General features: G+C 38.5%; 1 protein-coding gene across 5 annotated transcripts in view; it reads left to right on the forward strand.

Annotated features, from left to right (window-relative positions):
* The window catches only part of LOC149936381 (KH domain-containing, RNA-binding, signal transduction-associated protein 2-like), a 291,391-nt gene extending 276,643 nt beyond the window's left edge, over positions 1-14,748 (forward strand). For 3 of the 5 annotated variants that reach the window (XM_090153329.1, XM_090153328.1, XM_090153327.1), the window contains exons 5-8: positions 3,267-3,644; positions 6,592-6,656; positions 7,587-7,681; positions 10,444-12,988. In XM_090153329.1, coding sequence (XP_090009455.1) covers positions 3,267-3,644; positions 6,592-6,656; positions 7,587-7,681; positions 10,444-10,571 — 666 coding nt within the window. In that variant the 3' untranslated portion in view covers positions 10,572-12,988. Of the gene's footprint in view, positions 1-3,266; positions 3,645-6,591; positions 6,657-7,586; positions 7,682-10,443; positions 12,990-14,627 lie in introns of those variants that run through there. The other 2 variants (XM_090153325.1, XM_090153326.1) reach the window with 2 other exon arrangements.
* Positions 14,749-25,624: the final 10,876 nt, after the last annotated feature.

Genomic DNA, 25,624 nt, shown 5'->3' on the forward strand with positions numbered 1-25,624 from the left:
GTATTTGGAAAATATTATCTGTTTTTTCTACGGAATAGTGCCACTATCGGTGTACAAAATTAGTATTTGGAAAATATTATCTGTTTTTTCTACGGAATAGTGCCACTATCGGTGTACAAAATTAGTATTTGGAAAATATTATCTGTTTTTTCTACGGAATAGTGCCATCTATCGGTGTACAAAATTAGTATTTGAAAAATATTATCTGTTTTTTCTACGGAATAGTGCCATCTATCGGTGTACAAAATTAGTATTTGAAAAATATTATCTGGATGCTCTACGGAATAGTGCCATCTATCGGTGTACAAAATTAGTATTTGAAAAATATTATCTGGATGCTCTACGGAATAGTGCCACTATAGGTGTACAAAATTAGTATTTGGAAAATATTATCTGTTTTTTCTACGGAATAGTGCCATCTATCGGTGTACAAAATTAGTATTTGAAAAATATCTGGATGCTCTACGGAATAGTATTTGAAAAATATCTGGATGCTCTACGGAATAGTGCCATCTATCGGTGTACAAAATTAGTATTTGGAAAATATTATCTGTTTTTTCAACGGAATAGTGCCATCTATCGGTGACCAAAATTAGTATATGGAAAAAACGCGATTGATTGAGCCTAATATTGTTGATAGCCCTAGAGTAACCCGAAGTTGAAGTCTCGTGTCATTTTTTTGCTTTTGGTGGAAAGATGGCGCTAAAACGTAGCGGATCCAGAAAATACCCGTTGTCTGCTAATTGTCGCTTCCGTATCAGTCCGTATTTCATACATCTACGTTTAAATCATGTACGAGAGTCAAACTGTAAAACACTCTTTTTATTATAATAATATATATTTACCAACTTTGGAAAGTACGGAATAAACTTCTCTAGAAGAGTGAAGGCTAAGAATGACGTGGCATAATGGAAAGTACGGAATAAACTTCTCTAGAAGAGTGAAGGCTAAGAATGACGTGGCATAATGGAAAGTACGGAATAAACTTCTCTAGAAGAGGGAAGGCTAAGAATGACGTGGCATAATGGAAAGTACGGAATAAACTTCTCTAGAAGAGGGAAGGCTAAGAATGACGTGGCATAATGGAAAGTACGGAATAAACTTCTCTAGAAGAGGGAAGGCTAAGAATGACGTGGCATAATGGAAAGTACGGAATAAACTTCTCTAGAAGAGGGAAGGCTAAGAATGACGTGGCATAATGGAAAGTACGGAATAAACTTCTCTAGAAGAGTGAAGGCTAAGAATGACGTGGCATAATGGAAAGTACGGAATAAACTTCTCTAGAAGAGTGAAGGCTCAGAATGACGTGGCATAATGGAAAGTACGGAATAAACTTCTCTAGAAGAGTGAAGGCTAAGAATGACGTGGCATAATGGAAAGTACGGAATAAACTTCTCTAGAAAAGTGAAGGCTAGGTCGCACTCCGGAACTAAAGAGATAATAATGTCCAGTGTCCCCTAGGAGGATGGGATTTATGTGGTAGACTGGGTTGGTAGGCTTGGCAACTTAATACAATAAAGACATCTAGGTTGGCTCAGAACTCTCTGAAGTAAAGGGAAAGGCTGTTAGGGACCAAGCCCGCATTTGCATTCGCAAATGTGGGATTTACTAACAAGGAGACGACCGGTGGTGTAACACACCGATTTTGTTCAAACTCGGGGGTTTGGTAGACCTTCGTGTAACTTGAAACACCCCAAAGGGAAATGTCTCCATAGGCAACCGTTTTGCCATGGCAACCAAAAATGTTTTTGACAACACTAAATGGAAATTTTCCCATAGAAAATAACAATATTAAAATTTTAATTTTTGAAAATGCTAAAAATAGAAAATATAAATAAGAAGATAATGAAAAAGTTTGAAGTTGATTAAAATCTTTATAGGGGTACCTTTACATTTGGTCAGATTCCCACGTTATATTCAATAGGAAAATTTCCATTTTGTATTGTCAAAAACATTTTTGGTTGCCATGGCAAAATGGTTGCCTATGGAGACATAAAACGGTTGCCTATGGAGACATTTCCCTTTAGGATGTTTCAAGTTACATGAAGGTCTACCAAACCCCCGAGTTTGAACCAAATCGGTGCGATACACCTCGGGTCGTCTCCTTGTAAGTTCACATAGTATAGTATAACAGGTCTAATAATGTTTGATATTCTATATTTTAATATGCATTGCCACCAATAGATGGCGGACCAGTCGTTTTCCCCCTTAGATATTCTGTAAGGTTCTTACGCCTAGAAGCACTCTTTCGCTAATTTAACAAGTTTGCAGCGGCGGTCCTTTTTCGTTGTTTCTCACAAACGCCGCCAGGAGATGAGCTAATAGTTGATTTTATAAAATAAAAAGTGTTCTTGCCCAACTTGTTAAAATGTTGCTCTTACGTCACAAGACCCGGCTTTATTCGTATATTCTTCCCACGAGCCATTTTCTGTGACGTAAGCGGAAAATTTAAACAAGAAGGCCACGTTACTTTATAAAAAGAACTATTGTAAACCTTTCGCCTTTAGGCTTCGTAACGTTCATTTATTAAGGCTGTCGTGTTAGAAAAATTAATTCAGTACAGTTAATATACGACTTCGATTCGTGTACTTCTGATATTGCTTCTGTAGCAATATCGATACATTGGTGAAGGGAGAAGACCCTTTTACAGGAGTAACGCCATTAGAGGTTGATTTTTACTTATCCGAAGTCTTAACAGATGGCACCAACAGTCTGAAACGAAGGAATGCTAAATTATTTGAAAATGGCGAAAAATATAAATTTATATAATTCTTTCTTATAAAAATATAGTTACGTAAAATATTACTTGAAGTAGTAGTAGAGTTTCAGCAACTTATTTCTAGGCGTAAACGCGAACGTCTACGGCAGGTCCGATAAATTTATCTGACGTTGGGAACGTCGGGAACACGGAAATCCGGAATTTGAAAAGCAGACGATGAGTGAAACTTACAACAAAGACCACTAGTTAGATCGTACAGCAAACAAAATGTTGTGTGTCACTTTTTTTTCTAAATGAAGTTTTTTTGGGTTAGAAAGGTGTTGTTGGGCATGTGGCAACGTTGCCTTATCTTATTTTAATCATAGATGGCACCGTTAGGCGTAAAAACGGTTAAAAAATAATTTGCTGAACGAAATCTTGACCAACACGTCGGGAAGAAACGTAGACGTTCGCGTTTACGCCTAGAAATGGATTGCTGAAACTCTCAAATTTCTGAATCGGTCTCTTTGCTGTACGCTTTCTGACGTGTATTTTTGTTGTAATGTAGGACTACTACGATGACATTCGGCAACATCAACTGCGAGAGCTGGCCATCTTGAACGGAGACCGCAAGAAGGGCAAAGGCAACGGGGAGGCGTCGGACGGCAATTACGACGAGGCGGACGATGACCGCTCGAACGGACCGTCTCCCGGGCCAGTCGCCCAATCGGGGCCCCGCCCCGTCTACGGAAGGCATCAAGGGCCTCCGGGCTCGGCTCCGGGCATCGGGGCCTCTTCCAAAGTGGCCCTCGCCCCGAGAAGTTCCGTCAACGCCGTCGCCCGACACATGAGGCGGGCCTACAGACAGGCGGCCACCGGTCAAGCCCGAGTGACCACTTACCTAACTAAAGAACCCAGGGTTCAGTATATCAGCGATGAAGATTACGTAAGTTGGTCGTGACTCGCTATTCGATAATTACTAGTTTGTATACGACACAGAAAAGTAAGTGAGCACGAACAGTGTAGCGTTAAAGACCAGACTATAGTTTTGGACTCGCAGACTGAGATCGTTTTACTAGCTTTCTCCTTTAGTAGTTTTGAGACTCGCAGACTGAGATCGTTTTACTAGCTTTCTCCTTTAGTAGTTTTGAGACTCGCAGACTGAGATCGTTTTACTAGCTTTCTCCTTTAGTAGTTTTGAGACTCGCAGACTGAGATCGTTTTACTAGCTTTTTCCCTTGGTAGTTTTGAGACTCGCAGACTGAGATCGTTTTACTAGCTTTTTCCTTTAGTAGTTTTGAGACTCGCAGACTGAGATCGTTTTACTAGCTTTTTCCCTTGGTAGTTTTGAGACTCGCAAACTGCAACCTTTCCGCTTGCTTAGAACAGTACATTAGATCTTTAGATTGGACATAAGGAACGAGTGAAAAATTACCTGGTTTTGGAAATAAAGTAGCGAAACGCGAACGAGTTAGATGGCACCTGTATCATTTGACCCGAAATATAACTTAAAATTAAAATTTCTTAGTTCAGAAATGATCAGTACTAACTATAAATATAATTTTCAACCAAGTCGGTCTTAATTTAAAAACATTATGTACATTTAAATTGAAAATCGCCCAAAATCACTAAAATGGGCAAATGCCCCACTTCCCGGGGCCTAGATCTTACAAATGTACCGTGAGTAATCATGCGAACACTGGCGTAAAATGTTTTTAGAGCCTATAATCTTGGAGCAACAAACACAGCACCTAACACAAGGAGAACGCAGCTAGCCTTTAAACACGCTAACGCAGTGTTGCGTACAAATTTCATTGGATGAGCCTTTACGCTGAACATTTTACGGGCAGGGGGAAGAAAATTTCCAAATTTTCCCCTTCCGACGGCAGCAGGCGTTAAATGTCTAACCAATGAAAAATGTACGCGAGAAAATGCAAGTCTTTTGACGGGTGGCGTTCTCCTTGTGTGGGCAGTGCTGTGTTTGTTGCTCCTAGCTATAAGAGCCTCTGAAGGTTCGTAGGTAGAATTATATAGTGAACTTGAAAGATATACGAATCAGATACCTCGGCGAGTTTCCAAAATAAGTTCCTCGCCATTGTTTTTACAGACATTTTCCGGTAATTCATTTGGGCTTTTATCTGGAAGCAATATGCCCCGTGATTAATAAGCTTTGAGAGAGAATTACTTTTCTCTCTGGATGTAGGGCGCTTCTTTATTTTAGCCGCTGATTTATTCCATTTTTTTATTATCGTTAAGCTCGAAAAGGTTTTTAAATTTATCTTGGACCAGAGAATATATTGTCGGTAAATCAATGAATTTGAAGCGATAAATATTCCTCACTGAGATAGGAAATATTTGGAGGCCTGAACCGTGACCCTGTTAGGCGGCACTCATCAATTTCCCCGGAAATCTCCGTAAATGAATGATAGTAAAAACTTATTTATAAGTTACTGGATATCCGTAGAAGCTTACTTCACAATGGGGTAAAATCGTATCCTGCTACATTTAATTACATTTAATTTCAAAGTTATGAAGCCTGCCTTATGTTTAAGGGGGAAGAATACAGTAAAAGCCTCTTTTTCGTTCAAGCTGATCGTTTCTGTTTTAAAAATTACATAATTGAATTATATTTTTCTTATTAGGCTGAACCTTCCTCTAGTGCTTAAAATGATTTTGATAATTCTAATATTAATAGTTATTGAGATATAAGGTCCTAACTAAAGGGTAGTTTGGGCGCTTGTCCAACTTGTTTAGCTCCGGGGATCCGAATTAAAACGTAATAACTTAATTACTTTTAAATTTTAAATTGTCAAAATTATTTTAATCACTATACAATAGGCTGTTTTACACATAAATATTAATTTTGTAAGTTAAAATACAAAATTAAAAGAGTTCAGCTTGAAATAGCGCGAAAGTAGACAATGGCCACTGTAGTCTTCCCCCTTAAATCATGTACGAGAGACTAAATGCAAAATACTCTTTTATAGTCAGATTCACAAATTGCTTGCAGATAAACAAACATTCCAGAAAATGGGGGCATTATAAAATACACTACGAAAACGCTACGAATGACAGCTAAAGACCATGTTTAGTACTGGCGTCTGCCACTAGATGGGGTAAAAACTACCGCTACTTCGTGTTTTATTGAGTAGTTGAGATAAATGTTAAGATTTTTACTGTATAAAACCAATTTATATAGACTAAGCGATAGGTAAAGTAAAGTTTAATTTCCAACGCCAATTTCAAATACTACCGATTTAACCGAAATTGAATAGATTTGAACAGAAATTGAATAGATTTGAACAGAAATTGAATAGATTTGAACAGAAATTGAATAGATTTGAACAGAAATTGAATAGATTTGAACAGAAATTGAATAGATTTGAACAGAAATTGAATAGATTTGAACAGAAATTGAATAGATTTGAACAGAAATTGAATAGATTTGAACAGAAATTGAATAGATTTGAACAGAAATGGAACAAATTTAACAGAAATTGAATATATTTTTTTATTTTATTTTTTACCCATTGAGCAAAATAAAATATCCCATTTATTTATCTTACGCTCTTCACATAAAAATATTCATGGAACAATTGTCCAAACATATGGTTTTTTTTGTTGTTTCATCAAGTTTTAGATTAACCCAATTAATAAAAACAGATTGAACAAATTCGACAATATATTATATAGTTTTATCTCTAAAAAAATATGAATTATTCTAGTGAAAACCAAATGACATTAAAAGCAAAACTGATCCAAAAATGAGCCTCAAACTGTTAAAATATCATCGAAAAATGGTTAAGAAATGTTCATTTTAACAATAAGTCAATTTTACAGTAAATAATGTATAAATGCATTAAATTAATTCATGATGGATTATTTCTATTTAGGTGTACGAAGAAGGGTATCCTAACGAAGCTCCCGAAGTGGTCACAAAGCAGTTTCCAAGATTAAGGTTAATATTCCAATTCTTCTCTATAACAAGGAAACTATCCGAGGTGTCTATCTCCGATTTGGTTCAAATTCGGGGGATTAGTAGACCTTCCTGTAACTTGAAACTAGCTAAATGATAAAGTTGCCAGAGCCACAGAAAATGGTTTTGACAACTAAGAATGATAATTTTCCCATTTAAAATATTAAAATAAATTGCATTTTTACTTAAATTTTGCAATATTGCTTAAATTTACCCAAATTTACCCAACTATTTATAAATTTGAAGTTTAGATTTTTTAAAAACAATTTCAATTTTCGAATATTTTCTGTGAAATTTCCACGCTATTTTAAATAGGGAAATTATCCTTCTTAAGACCTTTTCACACGAGCCAACTTTTCATATCAAAACGCTGAGTCAGCAAAAATGGATCAGTGATCCATTTTTTTCTCGCGTACTTTTTTGGTGGATCAACTCATCGAACTTTTATTCACACGAACCAACTAGTTTACTCAACTCAAGTTGACTCATCTAGTTGGATCAAAAAGTTGGCTCGTGTGAAAAGGCCTTTAGTTGTCAAAAACATTTTCGGTTCCTATGGCAAAACGAAAACCCATTGTAACTCTCTCCCCTCCAGCTAGTTTCCAAATCGGAAATAAACACCACGGGTAGTTTCCTCGTAAGACAATGTTTTCTTTTAATTAACTTAATTAAATAAATGAAACGTTGAAAGTATTATTACATTTTTAATTGCATCCAATTAAAGTATAATACGAGTTCATCCACGCCCCTAATAAAGGCTAACATTACCCTAGAATATCTGATAAAAGATCTAACAATGCTATATTCTCATTTTTTATCATGATCTCTTTTGGAATGGCTCATTATGTTAATTGAAATTCCTCTTTTCTTCCCCCCTTTCTTTTCCCCCACGCACGCGCATTCTTGGATCAGATCCGCGCCTTTCGTGGACTACGAAGATCACTTGTCGCCCGACGAAGTGGCTGACGTCTACGAAGGCAACGGCTACGGCCCCAAGGACTTTGTCGGTAAGCGACACTTTATCTTGATACAAAAATCCGATCCAATTACCGAGGCTTGTTTTTTTTACAAATTGCGAAGGGATTCTTGCACAATGACAAAAGCTTTTACGTTTGATCGCCCCCCCCCCCCCCCCCCAACAATGTTTTTTTTTTATCTATTGAAGAATTCTGGGCGACTATTACTCGAGATTGGCTTTAGAAATCAAATTACCAGCGGAGTCTACAAGCTATTTGGGGAATGGATAGAAATCGGACCTTTATATAAGGGGCCTTGTTAGGTCGGCCTTTATCGAAATGACGCTCAATATTTCAGGTTTAAAAAGAAATTTTGAGCTATTTCTGTTGTCTTCGATTGATTTGGACTATACACTACACAGTTCGCTTATCGGATTTTTCAAATACTGGGTTGCTACCGGATAAAAGTAATTGGACACTATAGGAGGTCTGTAGGCGTTGGTACCCTGGTCCTTAGCTTCCGATTACAGGAACAGGGCCCCGAAAAGGTTTCAATTTTAGAAGCGTTGTGACATTTCTCTATTGAACTTTTTGTCTTACGAATTAGGGTAACCCTATACGCTTTTTGGGGGCAAAACTATTCTAGTTCAACTTACTTACTTTATGCTTCAACGCACATTATTTTTTTTGTTCATAGTAGGTTGTTTCTAGTGTTGTAAGTCGGAAAATTTTCCGCGGAAAATGACCGAGGCCTTTTTCTGGAAATTTTTCCGTATTTTTCCGAAAATAATAAAATAAAGTTTTAATTCCATGATTAGTCTAATATTGTTTGCAAATTTAAATGAAGCGACATTTTCGCCTCATTTTTTCGAATCTAGAAGTAAAACTAAACCTCTAGACTAGCTTCAAACTGATTAACAATGTAACACTATTAATGTTTTATAGTATGTTTACTGTTATTAGACATTTTATATTGATAAAAAGTAAAAAAAATGTAAAACCCTTAAAAAGTAATTTATGTTTCAATTTTTTTTCCGAATTGCGGACATTTTTCCGGAAAATTAACAACAATAGTTGTTTATTTTCGCTTGTTCCGCGATTTCTGAGTAGGGTAAGAATGAGTAAGGCTATGACGTCCTTTTACTCCGATTCTGTGGTGGCGAATAGTTTGAGTCGGAGTAAAACGTTTTTTTCCAAAATGGCTGCCTGTGGCGTTTTAAGCCGATAAATTCTGACAAAATCCGCAGAAATTTCTGAGATTTCTAAAATCTTTATTTAAGTACGTGAAATACTTAAAACCACCCTATTAGTAAAAATATGAAAAACATTTTTAATATTTAAATAGTTTATTTGGGTTAATTTTAGGAATATTGCATTAATTAAATTTTTTAGATAAAAATTTCATTCGTAATATTTACTTTTATGTCCAAGTAATAGATCGAAGCTTATACTGGTTGGCTGGAAAACGGCCGAAACTATATACAGTAGAATACCTATAAATTATTTAGTATTATGAAAAAGACCCAAAAAAAATTTAATTGTATTAATTAATTATATCAGAAGTTTATAATACGAAAGAAGTATCCGTATCTAAGCCAGGATTAGTAAGATATATTCGGTATAGTTCATAAATAACATAGTAAGTAAGACCCTTCCTATTATTTTATTGCTAATTTCCTGAACCATACTTTTCTCCTACTTTGACTTGCAGCCGAACTGAATAGTATATTATCATCCTTAGTACTAGTATATTTCGCCTTCGGCATATTTAGACACCAGGGGGCTCTGTTTTGTGAACTAAACTTTGATTGCTCAATAATTCTGAAAATCAGTTAAAGGCCTAGGTTTTCTTCTGCCTGTCCCCCTTAAATTAACTTGCCTACTAAAGCAGCTGGCATCATGCATTGCGAGACGCGTTACGTTTCTCACTTCCGCCACCGGGTGGATTTAGCGCTGTACTTTCGACAGTCGTTAGCTTGAACCAACACTGGCCACTGCCTTTCGATTCAAACTTAGGGTTGATAGGCTTATGGTTCTGGTTATACTTTATGGCTTCTTTTCGCCTGTTCTCGGACTAAAAGTGTACCCTTTTTACCCCAAAAACATTTTATTCGCCTGTCCCGGGGATGAGAATTACTCAGCCCCATAAACTATTCGCTTGTATTCGGAGTATTAGGGCTATTCTTTTTACTCCTTCTGGAAAAGAGGTGTAAATAGCGTAAATCGGATTTGGTCGTCTGCTAGCCAGAATTTATCTGCTAAAAAGGCCACAGGCAGCCATTTTGGAAAAACCTTTATACACCGACTGAAACTATTCGCCACGAGGGTTGGACATAAGGCACTAGTCACGGCATTTGACTACAAAAATTAATCGAAATCTGGAGGCTCACTAGTCAATTTGACTAGTGAAAAATTCACCTAAATATTCATAAATAATGGCGAATATGGCGTATTATAAATTTTCCCATTATCCCATTTTATTTAAAAAAAAAATTGTGATCGGCCAAACTCAATAAATTCCTATTTTAATTCTGACGGGTAAAGCAAAATGTGGCTGTCCTTCTTGTTTTCATACCCTCATTTTTACCCTCACTAGTCAGTGACTACTAAAATAAATTAAGATAGGAGGCTCACTAGTCAGGCTGACTACTAAAAAAATATCCTTGTGTCCAACCCTGTTCGCCACCGCAGAATCGGAGTAAAATGACGTCATAGCCTTACTCTTTTCACCCTACTCAGAAATCCCGATCAAGCGAAATTATTATTATTGATTTAAAAATATCTCAATTAATGAAATCTTTCTATTTCGTTAGGTGAAGAATGGGTGGCGACATCTCGTGGCATGTCCGTCAGCCGACTAAAAACGGCGGGGCGCGGCGTAACGCGGCCCGTAATGTACCGAGAACACCCGTACTTCCCGGCTTCGGTCACTCGTTACTAGAACGAGCGCCGATCGAGCAGCCTCTCCCACGAACACGCAAAACGACAACAACCCCATCTACAATCATCATTACGTACTACTTCGCCACAAGGTGACAATATGAACGCGCGAAGTTGCGAACTACATCTTACGGCGGCCGGTTTCCCAGTGCTCCTTACGGTATTACGCAACAAATATAATAAAGCAAGTTACGCCCAAAAAAATGTGAACAATTCTTAAATCCACATACAAAATCGCGTGGTCGCCGTCCTTATAAAAAAAAAAGAATACCAAATCTTCAATTAAAACGGATATTGAACCGGATGTCTCGGCTGCGATTGGACGATAAGACGCGTCACGTCTCAAATCGAGAACGTTCATTGGAGGAGATAATCTCGTGACGTAACCGAGTTGTAAGCGACGACCCATCTTTACTTTTCTACGGATAGATTCGTTGAATCGCGATTTAAAAAAAAATATTTGGATGGAATAAAAAAAAAATACAATCCTTTTTATTTTTTCATCGGATCACCATAGGTAATTATGGAATTTTTTGTTTAGTAAAGTTGATTTTTTTTGTTGCGATTCCCAAATTATATATCCACTAGATTGTTAATTATATGTCTTCATCTCTTCGTTTTTTTAATGTATAAAATTATAAATATTTATAAATTTTCTTTAAAAAAATAGATTTTTAATTGTTTTTCCAAGCCCAAAATTAAAAAAATATATATAAAACGCGCAAGTTGGCTTTATAGCTCCGAGTTGAAATATATACATATAGTAGTTTTTACGTTCCTCATAGAATTTTTCTTTTGGTCTTAGTAGAGTTTAGATTAAATTTTAGACTTTAGTCTAAATATTGATCTAATTTTAGAATCGTTCCTATTTTGTAGTTTCCAAGTGTTGTTTCTTTATTAGCTAAATAAAATGTAATTAATATCGCTTAATTTTTTTAAATATAAAATTTTTAACTAATTTCTATTTTGAATGACAGACAGGCTTGAAATAATATTTTATGGATTTTTCGTTTTAATAATTTACCAATTTCTGCTGGTCTGGTAAAGTAACCTGTATGCTTAGTAATTTCCTAACAAAATCAATAATGTTGACACGCCAATTTAAACGAGCCTAGATATTGCGTACTGAATGTTAGACTAAACCATGGACCAAGGAAGTCTTAGAGGGACTCAGGACTTTCGCTCAGAAACTTTTGGATAATTGTGTTGGCTTTGTAGGAAGTAAAAATAATAATCAGCTAGGCGTACCGTTTTCATATAGATGCAAATTGTTCTATGGGCTAAACCAGCACAGAGCTAGCGATCCTAAACACCTTGTCATTAAAAAGTTAAAGCGAGTCCCTCTTGGTATTTCTCTGTCCATACCTCAAACTAAACCATGGACCAAGAAGGTCTTAGAGGGACTCACAACTTAAACTCGTAAAAACCGGTTGAAATGGAAATTAGCAAATTTTGAACAATCGTGGCGGCATTGTAGTCAATTACTATCGGTACCATGGACACGTGGCAGTAAATGTCTCTAGTAACACAAAACGCGCGATTCTAAGCACCGTGTCTTTAAAATTGTGTGGCGAGTCCCTCTTTGCATTTCTCTGTCCAGGCTTAAAATAAATCGGCTGAGTGATAAAGATGTAAAATCGGGGATGTTGTTTCAAGCCTGCACATTTATTTGAGCACATTTCTTTGCTATATAAGAATTGTCTTTTAGAGTAGGCGAATTAGCTAATAGGGATTGTTACGTCAGAACGCCGTTAAAAGTTCCGAATTTTGAACAAACCATTTTTCTTCGAAACTTAAGAAAAAAAAGTTAGATACGTAGATATATAAAAACAATTTGCCTAAAGAAAAATAATATTGCTATGATGCTAACCAAGGCATCACATAATGAAAGGTGCAATTGTTTTTTTTTTGGGTTAAAAATGGGGATAAATTTTATTATAAAAAAAATCACTAATTGTTTTGTTGCGAGTTTAAAAAAAAAGATTTTCGTTGGAATGACCTAAAAGTGTGTAAGAAATTTTATTATGATTATTAACGATATACACGGAAATATTTCTATATAATTACGAGAATTATTAAATATTCTAAAATTGTCTAAATGTTACCACTAATCCCGGTCTAAAACTAAACGCTTTTGCGCACATGTACACGTCAATTGATTAAAATATGTGTTAAATCCAAAACGCTAAATTTCTTTAAACAAACATCGGGAAAAGGTTCTTGGAATGTTCGGAGTTACGACGCCTTGACTCTGAAGTATTATTCATTTCAATGAGAAAAAAGTCATTTATTTCTTCAATTTGTATCTTATAGAAAGAAAAAAAATTATATATATATATATATATATATATATTAAGAGAACAAATACAAAAAGTTTGTAAATAAAGAAAAAGTTGTAAAATGTTTAATAATAATGTTTTACTTAAACTTCGCCGTTTTTCAAGTTGATCGTAAAAAACCAGGTACTGATAAATATTTTATCTAATTTGAATAATAGGTGTTTCTATAAAATAAAACCGTAAAAATTAGTAGTACAAAATGTTTTTATCTGCGTCACGAGCTCCAGTTATTTCAGTGCTTTACTTTCACCATGGACAGTAAATTAAGAGGACAGGTTTTCGATAGCCTTCCACAGTGCATTTTATTTCTCCCCGCGTATCAATCAGCTCGAGAGACTCCGAGGGAGTATTGCAAGGTCGTTTGTACCACGTGATCTTAAAATTTCAAAATGGCAATCTAACGCGGTTGATATTGTTACGTAATTTTTTGCGCTTTATATTTTAGTAATTTTTAATTTTGGTTTTTTAATTCTATAAAAACTATCAACTGATATTTAGTATATCATATTTAATCTATAAAAACGTGAAAAAATACCTTTTGGCGTAAAAATGTACTTCGTGTTTATCTTTTTTCCACTCTTAACGATACTTGTATTTTTTCAAATAACCTTGGCCGACTCCCTTAGTGTGATCATGGGCCAAATAATGATAAATCCAGGACATGCCTCTGGTACCTTCATACGTACTAAATCGGTCATCCACCAAAAGTAACGGGCGGCCATTTTAGTAGGCGGGGAAAAGGTGCAAATAAAAAAAATTGGGAGCAAAATCAAGCAGAAATTTCCGGTTTCCCGAACGCCATCTTGTGTTGACTAAGTCGAAATTCCGAAATTAGTGGCGGTTGTAATTCGAAAATCCTGCCATATTGGCCCCTCATTTTTAGATTAATGGTAAAGATTCTAGGAAAGTATATGTTTAATATTATATAATTATATATATTATACTAATTATGAACCTAGTACGTAAAAAAAGTACTTACATTAATAACCACACGTAGATATGATAACCGTGAATAAATATTCCAGGATATTTACTACGACGACCACGTGTATTATTTTTGAAAACTGACTCTAAAAAATTTGCCCCCAAAATGACGTAGGTCCGCGATCGTGCATTTTTACAATAGGGGGCAATAGTGGTCGGGTGTTAGCGCTGTTGGACGGGGTTTTCGCATAGAGTCATGTCCTGGATTTATTATTATTTGGCCCATGGTGTGATTGGTTTACGGGGCTAAAAACCAGGCTTTTTACCGATCCTCTAAAATCTACTATCCATGCTTTCACGCGAGTTTTGCAGATTTCGAAGTGGCTCGCGACTGCAGCGCGTGCTCTCTACCTTCAAGAGCTATAGCTACGTGACGTAGACAAAACATTGTCACATGACCTCCCGTATTTTATAGAAGCATCTATTCTCTTTCCGCAGTAATTTCAAAATTCCAACTAAACTCGCATGTTTTTCACTGCTTTTTTTTCGTCTAGTCTTTTGATGCTTTTTTTTCGTTCTGTCTCATCATTTTTGTTTTTCTAAAGAACCTAAATTTTTATCTAACCCGTCAGACCCTAAACGTTTTGCAAAATAAAGTAGAAAACGTAAAAAAAAACGAAACTAATTATTTTCTATTTATTTTTTGTAGTTTTGGTATTTTTGGCTAGCATGCTTTCGTTCTAATGTATATGAAAAAAATACCGTTTTAATAGTAAATTTAATTTATTTTACAGACTTCCCCGCTACAGCCGGATAACGTTTGCCATTGGAAAGATGTATTTTAAGCCTACATTAATCAGATAAATGAACTTTTTGTATTTTTTTTTATCTGAAAAAAAAATTGCTTTGTTTAAAGGGCTATTTAATGTATTTAGGAGATTAAATCTTTTTTTAAATCGACAAAAATAGACTTCGTTTCGGAAACTAGCGGCAGCCGTTTTATATTTAGTGAGATCCCACTATGGAAATTGCAAATGCATCTTTTTTTACCTCTCCGAGGGGACAAAGTCCCCTAGGAGGGGTTATACAACCACCGTGTCTGTCTGTGGGTCTGTCTGTCAGGCCTGCGAACGCGTTCGCATTTTCGGTGCAAAGTGTAATCACTGCGTGCGCAGTTTCTCGAAGGGTTGGCTAAACCACCGTGTGACGGTGAGCGTTAACGGGTGCATTTGCGGTTTGGTTTGGATGGTGTTTTTTCGCTCACCGTCGTGACGGTTTGGTGTATTACGTTTTTGTAATGTTTATGCGTAGGTTGTGAGTGTTGAGTTTGTTGTGTTTGTGTTCTGATGGTTGTGCATGTTGAGTCTGTTGTGTTTGTACGGGCGTTTTCTCTCCAACTTCTTCCTAATCACTTTGGGACGGACCGAGTGCTGAGTGTAATGCTACCTCTCTACGTCCAATGGCAGGGTTTCCACCAATTGTACACGGTATTAGTCTTAGTATCAATTTGCGATCGCATCGGGCGGGATTTGAACCCGGGACCTCCTGCTTGACAGGCGGACGTTCTACCACAAAACCACCGACACTTGTTACGCTTTATTGAAAATTAGACCTTCAGCTTTATCGGAAGCGTATTTAATAGAGTATGAAATTTTGGTTTAATTGAAATAGAATTGAAATTATTGCATCGAAGAAATTCTAATTTAGCGTTTCTCTATTGATTAAAAACAAATGCGCCATGCACCCAGGTTTCGAACCCAGACCATTCGGCTTGGCAGTCGAGCGCTCTACCACAGAACCACCGATAGCTGCTTAGGTTCACTGAAATTAAGACACGCATCGTAAGCATAATAGGTAATAAAGTCTTTTTTTATTAATGAATTTATGAAGGCCTAATCTGTTTTTTTTACGAATGAAATTTTAAAGGTTAAATCTTGTTTTAGCGCAGTCAGCCGAGATAAGAGAGTTAAAGGGTAGACCCTGTGGGTGGTCCACTTTGTTAGTTTTTTTGTTATTTATTTCCGGGTATTCTTAACGACCTATATATAGTTGTGTTAATTCAAAGACGATAATTTAACGTTTATTGCTTTAAGAGCTGGCGGTTAGTCAAGTGGCTCTCTGTGCTTTGTTGATGGTAAGGTTTTTGCTTCTTGTAAATATATTTGGTGTGGATATTTGGATATCTACGATTTCTAACGCAGTCAATGATTTCCTGGGTGTGCGAGTCATTATATGATATTGGAAATTGGATGGCATTGGTTTTTTTCATGCGGTATGTGTCACAACGTCAACTGGAAGTCTACGAGTGTTGAAATAAAATGAGCGTTAAAGATGCGGCAAGTATTCCGTAAGCGAGAAAAATACAAATACCATCTGTAGATATTTCTTTCATTAAATTTGCTTAGTATTATATTCAACTGATAAACATGTACTGTAAAAAGGGTTAAATTCAATTGTGCATTGTTTTAGTAAGTCTAACTCGCTGTTGTAACTACTTAATTTATAATATTCTGAATAAATTAAACTCGATTGTTTCGTCTCAATTATTTAAATTAAAATTAAAATTTTATACCGGGCAGGGTTTGAACCGAGAATACGTTTTTCGTAAATAACTTGCGGAGATATCTTTGGGGGTCGTGTCGAGAAATTAATACCACTAGGGACCATTCTTCCGAGGAGAGGTATATTTTGGCTTGCCAACTTGTTTTTCGAAGCTTCTGTGGTCTTAAATCTCGAAAAATGGCTATAGGAGGAAAATATTAAAGTTCACAAAATAGGTGTGTATCAATTTTCTTATAAAATTACTTCTTTCAGGAAAGTTAGATTAATTACAAATCGTCTCAAACAGAGTAATTATCCCTCAGTATAAATAAATACTAACTTGTTACAACCAGAAGTAAATGAAATGAAGTTACCGAAATAGCGCTCAGAATCGGAGGGCGTTTTCCTTATGAAAATGATGACAAAATCGAGTGAAATAAAAGCTAATTTCTATCCCCGTCTTTTGACGCGATAAATTGAACTTGGGAATTGTGGATATAGCTATTTCTATGTATAAAAAATGGTGTCATAAAAACAAAAACGTTTTTTTTTTGGCCTAGAAGTGCGCAAAATTTCAAATTCGAGGTCAAAATGTAACGTCATAAGGAAAATTCCTCCAACATGGGGAGTATACCTTCGGTTCATTTACTTTTGTTATAACCTAATAATTCTAAAATATTATAATAATAAATTAAATATTTTTCAATTCCTGAATATCGATATTCATTATATTAATTTTATTAATATATTTAATATTCATGTTAAATACTAATTCTAATTTAATTGACATAAATGTCAAATTCGGGGATTCGCCAATTAAATTCTTATTACCAGAAGTAAATGAACCAAGTTATAGGAGAGGGCCAAAATTTTAAAATGCATTTATCCCTTACGTAAACTTTAATTAAACAAAAAATTGTTTAAAGAAATTAAACAATTGTGTACAACAATTAATCAATGGACAATGAATATCCGAACGCCGACCTCTAGGTAAGTGTTGAATTTATAGTAAAAAGTATATGTGACGTCGTGTCACGTGGAAAGTGGTAGTACTTTAAATAAGCATTATTATTAGCTAGATGGCGCCACTTCAAAACGTAACCACAAAATAGTAAGCAATGCTTATATGACAACTAGCCCCCCTGGAAGAGCTATAGTGCTAGCAAATTTAGGCCTTGTTTGCAAAATCAAGAGTACTCTACCTGCGAGTTTAAAAGTTGAAAAGCACCACCCACTGTCCCACTCAATTAGTCCTCAAAGTTTTAAGAGTTATCAAATTCAAGCAAATAAAGTGTATAATTTTTTAATTCCTTTAATTTTGAAATATCAAAAGCATCGCTATTTCAACCCATTTTAATCTTTACCCGGGCTATGCGAACAAAAAGTTTTTTTCTATATTTCTGCGGCTGAATTCAAAATTACTATTGTCAAGTCTTCTCAACAACAAGAATGAATTCATGTACCCAAAGCCGCGTTCATACCTACCCTCTGAAACCAAGGACAGTAGATATCTACTGTCCTTGCTGAAACGATGCGAGCGCTCCCGCAACGTTTGTATCCCGTCGTGTGAAAAGTGACCGTTGCGCGTCCCAGCGTTTCAGACCGCTTCGGCTGAACCGCTTCTTTGACCATTTTGGCAGCGATTCGTGACGTCATCGAGTCGGTTTTTGCGAACCATGAGCCTTTTTTTTACAAAAATCGTCAATCGTGGAATTTTTTGTGCCTAATAAAATTTTTATGAAAATGTCTCTCAACTTTTTGTCTATTTGTTTAAAAATACAACAAATTTCTTCGGGGTGCATTCATTTGTAATTAGAAACGAGGCAAAACGTTTCCGAGGGTACGTTGCAATTGATCGAAATTCCATTTGATCGAATCCCATTTGTCATTTGTTTCATAAGATCGAACCTTCAAATGATCGAATTCAAAAGTATTTATAGTACCAGTTGGTATGTTTTTATTTTGCCGAATATCAATATGAAGTGCAGAAGGAATAATGATGGAATAATTCATTGCTTTAACTGTATTAAGCCACAAAGATGAAGAGATTTTTACTTTATACACTATATGATGAAATTTTTTGTGACATCGACGATAACGGCCCGTTGTTTTTGATATATATAAATAGGGTCAGGTTAGGTTAGGTTAGGTTGATGTACGCGCGCCGTAGGCGCGTATGCACCGTTGCCTTTTCGATTTACTCCCAAAAACTAGTAGTTTTACCCTACAGTAGCTTTCGATCAAATTTCGTTCGATCAAATGCCATTCGATCAAATGGAAATTCGATCAAATGGGACCGGTTTGATCATTTGGGAATCGATCAAATAGACTCAAACCTTATTTTCGGGTCAAATCTCGAGTTGCTAATTTAAAACAAAAAATTAAATCTAGACAAACAATGAAAACAAACGTTGAATATTTAAGAGATATAAGTGAATCAGAGTTCCTAGAACAGTGAAATATTATTAATTGGTGGGAAGTTTTTAAATCAAAAACATTTACTTTGGTTTTCTACCTTCGAAGCTACCTTAAGCCTTGGTTTCACAACTCGAGGAAAATATACTTGGCCAGTTGTCGAGATAATTATAGAAAAGCTACCTTCTCGACTATTATTTAAAACTAAACTGGTATTCAAATCTGTTAATCCATTAGCCGAAAATAAATTTCTTACAAATAATTCAACTGAACTCAGATACAATTCACATTTTGCCCGATTTGGGCCGCGTGATAAAACTTTACACGCAGCTTCGACCAGCCCTCGTTAAACTGGCACTGTTTTTACACGCACCTTCGACCATCCCTCGTTAAGCTGGCACTGTCTTTACACGCAGCTTCGACCAGCCCTCGTTAAGCTGGCACTGTCTTTACACGCAGCTTCGACCAGCCCTCGTTAAGCTGGCACTGTCTTTACACGCAGCTTCGACCAGCCCTCGTTAAGCTGGCACTGTCTTTACACGCAGCTTCGACCAGCCCTCGTTAAGCTGGCACTGTCTTTACACGCAGCTTCAACCAGCCCTCGTTAAGCTGGCACTGTCTTTACACGCACCTTCGACCAGCCCTCGTTAAACTGGCACTGTCTTTACACGCACCTTCGACCAGCCCTCGTTAAACTGGCACTATCTTTACACGCCGCTTCGACCAGCCCTCGTTAAGCTGGCACTGTCTTTACACGCAGCTTCGACCAGCCCTCGTTAAGCTGGCACTGTCTTTACACGCAGCTTCGACCAGCCCTCGTTAAACTGGCACTGTCTTTACACGCCGCTTCGACCAGCCCTCGTTAAGCTGGCACTGTCTTTACACGCAGCTTCGACCAGCCCTCGTTCAGCTGGCACTGTCTTTACACGCAGCTTCGACCAGCCCTCGTTAAGCTGGCACTGTCTTTACACGCAGCTTCGACCAGCCCTCGTTAAGCTGGCACTGTCTTTACACGCAGCTTCAACCAGCCCTCGTTAAGCTGGCACTGTTTTTACACGCACCTTCGACCAGCCCTCGTTAAACTGGCACTGTCTTTACACGCACCTTCGACCAGCCCTCGTTAAACTGGCACTGTCTTTACACGCCGCTTCGACCAGCCCTCGTTAAGCTGGCACTGTCTTTACACGCAGCTTCGACCAGCCCTCGTTAAGCTGGCACTGTCTTTACACGCAGCTTCGACCAGCCCTCGTTAAGCTGGCACTGTCTTTACACGCAGCTTCGACCAGCCCTCGTTAAGCTGGCACTGTCTTTACACGCAGCTTCGACCAGCCCTCGTTAAGCTGGCACTGTCTTTACACGCAGCTTCGACCAGCCCTCGTTAAGCTGGCACTGTCTTTACACGCACCTTCGACCAGCCCTCGTTAAACTGGCACTGTCTTTACACGCAGCTTCGACCAGCCCTCGTTAAGCTGGCACTGTCTTTACACGCAGCTTCAACCAGCCCTCGTTAAGCTGGCACTGTCTTTACACGCCGCTTCGACCAGCCCTCGTTAAGGTGGCACTGTCTTTACACGCCGCTTCAACCAGCCCTCGTTAAGCTGGCACTGTCTTTACACGCCGCTTTGACCAGCCCTCGTTAACCTGGCACCTAGGAGCAACAAACCCAAGGAGAACGCAGCTAGCCTAGCCTTTAAACACGCTAACGCAGTGTTGTGTACAAATTTCATTTGACGAGCTTTTACGCTGAACGTTTTACAGAAAGGGGGAAGACAATTTCCCCCTTCCAACGGTAGCAGGTGCTAAAGCGTCTAACCAATGAAAAATGTACACAAGAAAATGCATAACTTTTGACGGGTTGCGTTCTCCTTGTGTGTTTGTTGCTCTTAGCTGGCACTGTCTCCGAAGGATACGCTTGGAGACCCGCGAGAGAAGAAAATTGTAAAGTATAGGTGCCGAGGCAAACGCGGATAGTGAAACCAAAAGTAACAGCCAAAGAAAGTAGGGTAATAAACAGGCCTGCTCGCGATGCAGTTAACATTGATTGAGTAGGATATACAGGTTGTCCACTTAAAACGATACAGAGCGAATAATTGAAAAGCCATTTTTCCTAGGAATTTGATATTTTCAGATTGCATAGCACTCGCAGGGGGGTTATTAAATGAACCAAACTCAATGACCTTGAACCATGTCCTCAAGGTCATTCCAAATCTATCTCGAGAACCGTTGGGCTTAGAGACACTGTTCGAATTCGAAAGGTGCGCGCCATCACATTTTATACCCAAGTAACTCAGAACCGAGTTAAATTGGTCCATAGAAAGCTATAATAAAATTAGCAAAAGCAATAAAATCGCCCTTAAAGGGTTTCATCACAGAGATGAGGGGTGGAAATGAGGGAAGTGAATTTGCACTACTTTCTTAGGTGAACGTAGCAAAAAAAAGTAGTTTGTAAAGCGGCCGCTATGCCCAAGCACTTAAGACTACCAGCGCCAAAGTCCTACGGCGGATTTTTGGAAAAACATAAAAACAAAGAAACGGGCCGTTTTCTTTCCTACCCCTCATGTGATGGACCCCTTTAACGACCGACATTAACGGCAGAAAATTTCCTCCTACGGCTGCCCTCCCGACCACGTGCTGCAGGACATCGTTAGCGTAAATCTTCCAAAGAGTTCTGGTGGTGGAAGCCACGTTATACGAGTGAAGGCCTTTATGTTGAACTAGAACCGACAACCGTCCCGCTTTCGCCATTAGTGACTGTACGTGAGACGCCAGATAATATTCGTAGACGCCTAAAAGTCGCCTATTGTCATTTTGAAATATACTGTCTCGTCTTTGTATGGAATATTTGAACCCTGAATGAGTAAGTCGTGGTACGGTAGTCGAGGATTCATGGCTAGGACGACTCTTTTGCTGAGCCATATTCCGTAGCGTATTCGCCACACCATAAGCCTATCATTAGGTCCCCATAAGCAAAGGTCTAGGCCAAATTTTTTACGATCACATACCCATTATCAAAAGTAGCATAAGACCCAAAAGTGTGTAAGAACGGTATAGTAGTTAATGAGAGTTTGTTGCAAAGTAAAAAAGGGAAATGAAGGGGGGTCGGAAAGTACGTCATCAAAATCGTGGTACTCCAGCGCCGCCGAGTGAGGCGTTTTAGAACGTATGTCTACGAGCGAGTAAATCGAAGAGAGAAAATCGTGCCAGACTATAGACTAAATATAATGTTGCTAGTATTATTCCAACTAGTAGGTTATGTAGTCTATAGTATGACTAGGTCTCAGTGGAAATTTTAATAGGCGCGAAGGTACAGCTGACATACTTTTGGGTCTTATGCTACTTTTGCCGTTATTAAGAGGTAAGTATTCAAAATCTTCACCTCCTAGTAGCCACATCCTCAACTAGGCATTTCCCCAAATGAACTTCGCGCGTTGCATGATGAATGTACAGAAGCCGTGCGCCCCCCCCCCCCCCCCGCGAAAAACGACTTTGAGCCCTTTTAAATAGCACCGATTTTAATCATATACGTTTGGGGGCCCCCTAGTTCTCGGCGGGCCCCCCGTGCCGCGGGGTCTGCGGGGGTGCTATTTACGCTACTGTGGCTCTACCAAGTAAGATAATATTTTAGATGTAGAAATTTTGAAAACGAAGATGGCGCTACTACCCTATCGTCGTACGTTAATTTTCTTATCTCCAGGACAACGCAATTAACATGGGCCCCTATGGTAGACCTTTGCTTATGGAGACCTTATGATAGGCTTATGGCCACACGTATTTAAAATGGTTTGAAGATTATCGTCGGCGAAAAGCCTTTCGACACCTTACTGACTGAATATGGAAGAGGCTTGAACGACGACCAAGTGGTTTTTTTATATAGATAACACCGGTTTATATAAAAGGTCTAAAGACAAATTTTATTAAAGGGAATATAAACTAAATAAAAAAATTGTATGCTAACACGCGCTACGACTTGTTTTTTAACGTAACTAGCGCCAATCTTCTATTAAACCCTGGTGGCAGAAAGGAACCTTTATTCTAAAAATTCAAAATTTATATTTTTCCAGTACTGGCAGTACATCTTCATCGGAGGCACCGGTTGCAGTGCAACCGTTGCACCCATTGAATTGGGAATAGTACTGTTATTATTACATAGGCGCGTTCGGGAGTCTTAGTTTCGCGAAACAAATTCTGAAATTTTGATACGGCGGACTCAGCCGTCAACTCTATCATTATACCGTGGTGACATCTATCACTTTAAAGGTGGAATATTGGGAAAAGTCATTTTCATAGGATATAGTTCCCACCGCTAACAGCGGATGGCGCCACCGACAAATGATAGCGTTCCCAATTTTTAAAAATTTGTTTCGCGGAAGGCAGATTTAAATTGTAATTCTAGCGGTACTATTGCCAATTCAATGGTTGCACCATAATAATTATCTTTTTAATAGAATATATTTAAATCTTTATGTTTTTTACTCCGAGCATACTGTAAAAATCTTCCTTTTTCAATCATAAGAGAAGATAGTTCAATAGAAAATATTTTATTTCTTAACTCTCCGTGACATTTCTAAACTTCGAGTGGATCTCCTTCGCCAAGACGAAATCTAGGGTAGTTATTCAAGGCAATATAACCTTCCCGAGCCCATTGACCTATGCCTACAAGTCACTGTTTATATAGTCCTTGTTAAAATAATGATAATTTTTCACCTATACGGTATGCAACAAGTGTTTCCTTTTAACCAGGTAGCTTTTTTTGACATAATAAGGCTAAGCAAAAACATGACGTTCTGTTTACATTTTAGAAAGTTTCCATTATTTCAACAAGCACTATATAAACAGTACTTGCAGGTCCTGGGTCTCGGAAATATTACTTCTTGGCAATTTCCTTGAAGATGTTTTATAGAAGCGTCTATTTTCACAAATCTCTTAACTGATCCCTTAGAGAAAAGTTTCTAACTCCCGAGTTGAAAAAGAACACTCAAAAACTTGCTCGGATCGTTTTCAGCGATCTGAGAACGCTTGAGATCAAAAACGGAACACGTATTTATTGAATGGTGCAGATCCGAGCACGCAAATGTAACGTGAAAAGTTGATCAGGCTGATCTAGAGCACTCTAGAGCAATCAAAGGGAAGCTCGTCTCTCGGAAGAACAAGACGTCTTCTGTCCCAGACCTCAAGATGGGCTCGACTCTTTACACGTCTGCCGCCAATAAGGCTAACCTGCTTGCTGCTTCCTTCCAAAAACGTTTCCCGAATATAACTTCGACTCGGTTCTTCTCCTCCCCCGGAGGGCCCCAACTATGGACCCCGTCCAATTATCTATACCTGGTATTCAGAAACTGCTCAAGACGGTCAAGCCCTTCAAGGCCCCTGGCCCCGACGGCATCCACTCTGCCCTCCTTCGGAAGTGTGCAGATACTCTTGCTGCTCCCTTGACTGCCCTCTTCCAACTATCGTAGGACGTCGGCGCCATCCCCTCTGACTGGAGTAACGCAAACGTCACCCCGGTTCCGAAGGGTGGTGATACTTCTGACCCGTCTGAGTACCACCCGATCGCACTCCGCTCTCAAGTCCTCAAGCTAGATGAGCATGTCAATGCTTCCCAGATCACCACGCACCTCTCTACTCATGATGTGCTTATGCCGTACCAGCACGGTTTCAGCACTGAAACTCAACTCCTCTGCTGTATTGAGGACTGGTCTGCAGGGCTGCAGTTAGGGGGCCGTGTGGACATAATCTTCCTTGACTTCCGAAAGGCCTTCGACTCGGTTCCACATAAACTTCTAAAGTCCAAGCTTAACTCCTACGGGGTCCGTGGAAAAACCCTTCACTGGCTGTCGGCTCACCTTCAAGACAGGAAATTCCGCGTTGTCCTCCCGGGCGCTACTTCTACTTGGCTGCCTGCATCATCTGGGGTTCCCCCAGTGTTCAGTTCTTGGGCCACTCCTCTTCATTTTATACATCAATGACATTGGCGACAATGTAGTCTCCACCATCTACATCTTTGCCGACGCCGTGGCTCTTTCCCGGGCGATCCTGTCACGTGACGACTGTGAGCTGCTGCAAGGAGATCTCAATATCATCATGCCTGGAGTGTGCAGTGGAAACTTCCTTTGAACATTGCCAAATGCGCCACAATTTCGCTTCGACGCTCTGGTCAACCACCAGTTGTGCCAGACTATCGCGTTGACGGTGTCACTCTCAAGGTCGTCACTACCCAGAAATATCTCGGAGTCACCATCACGGACACGCTGGAATGGTCTACCCACATTGCCCGGGTGACCTCACAGGCCGCGCGTGCATTGGGTTTTGTCAAACGACATCTGGCCCACTTATCTTTCAGCACCAAGTCTTTGGGTATCAAAACCTACGTTATCCCTATCTTAGAGTACTGCTTTGGCGTTTGGGCACCCGCCACGGACAGCGGTATCCATTCAATTGAGGCTGTCCAAAGACGGGCTCTTCGGTTCGCGGCTAGCATCGGCTTTTCGTGGAGCACCTGTATGACATCAGACTATGGTATTTATATACCGCCTAAGCATTACAGGGGTTTTTCATCATTTGTCCCGGCCGAGCCGTCGACGTGTATACAAAATTAGGAATCACTTCCTAAAAGACGTACACAAAACAGATATACACCCGTATATTTGTACCACCTACTCACGACTCACTCGTGAGTTCGTCAAAATTTACAACGATATAACGCATTACGCGTTCAAGATCGTTGATCGTTTCGTTATCCAGATTTCGAAGACCATCCACCTGGTGTGGTCTTCTTATCAAATGGTTCGTTTTGGGACAATTACGAACATAGTGCTCTGAGTCTGCTTCCAGAGCA

This window comes from Leiobunum rupestre, chromosome 7 (assembly GCF_980474605.1).
Source record: "Leiobunum rupestre chromosome 7, qqLeiRupe1.1.hap1, whole genome shotgun sequence".
Taxonomy (NCBI): Eukaryota; Metazoa; Arthropoda; class Arachnida; order Opiliones; family Sclerosomatidae; genus Leiobunum; species Leiobunum rupestre.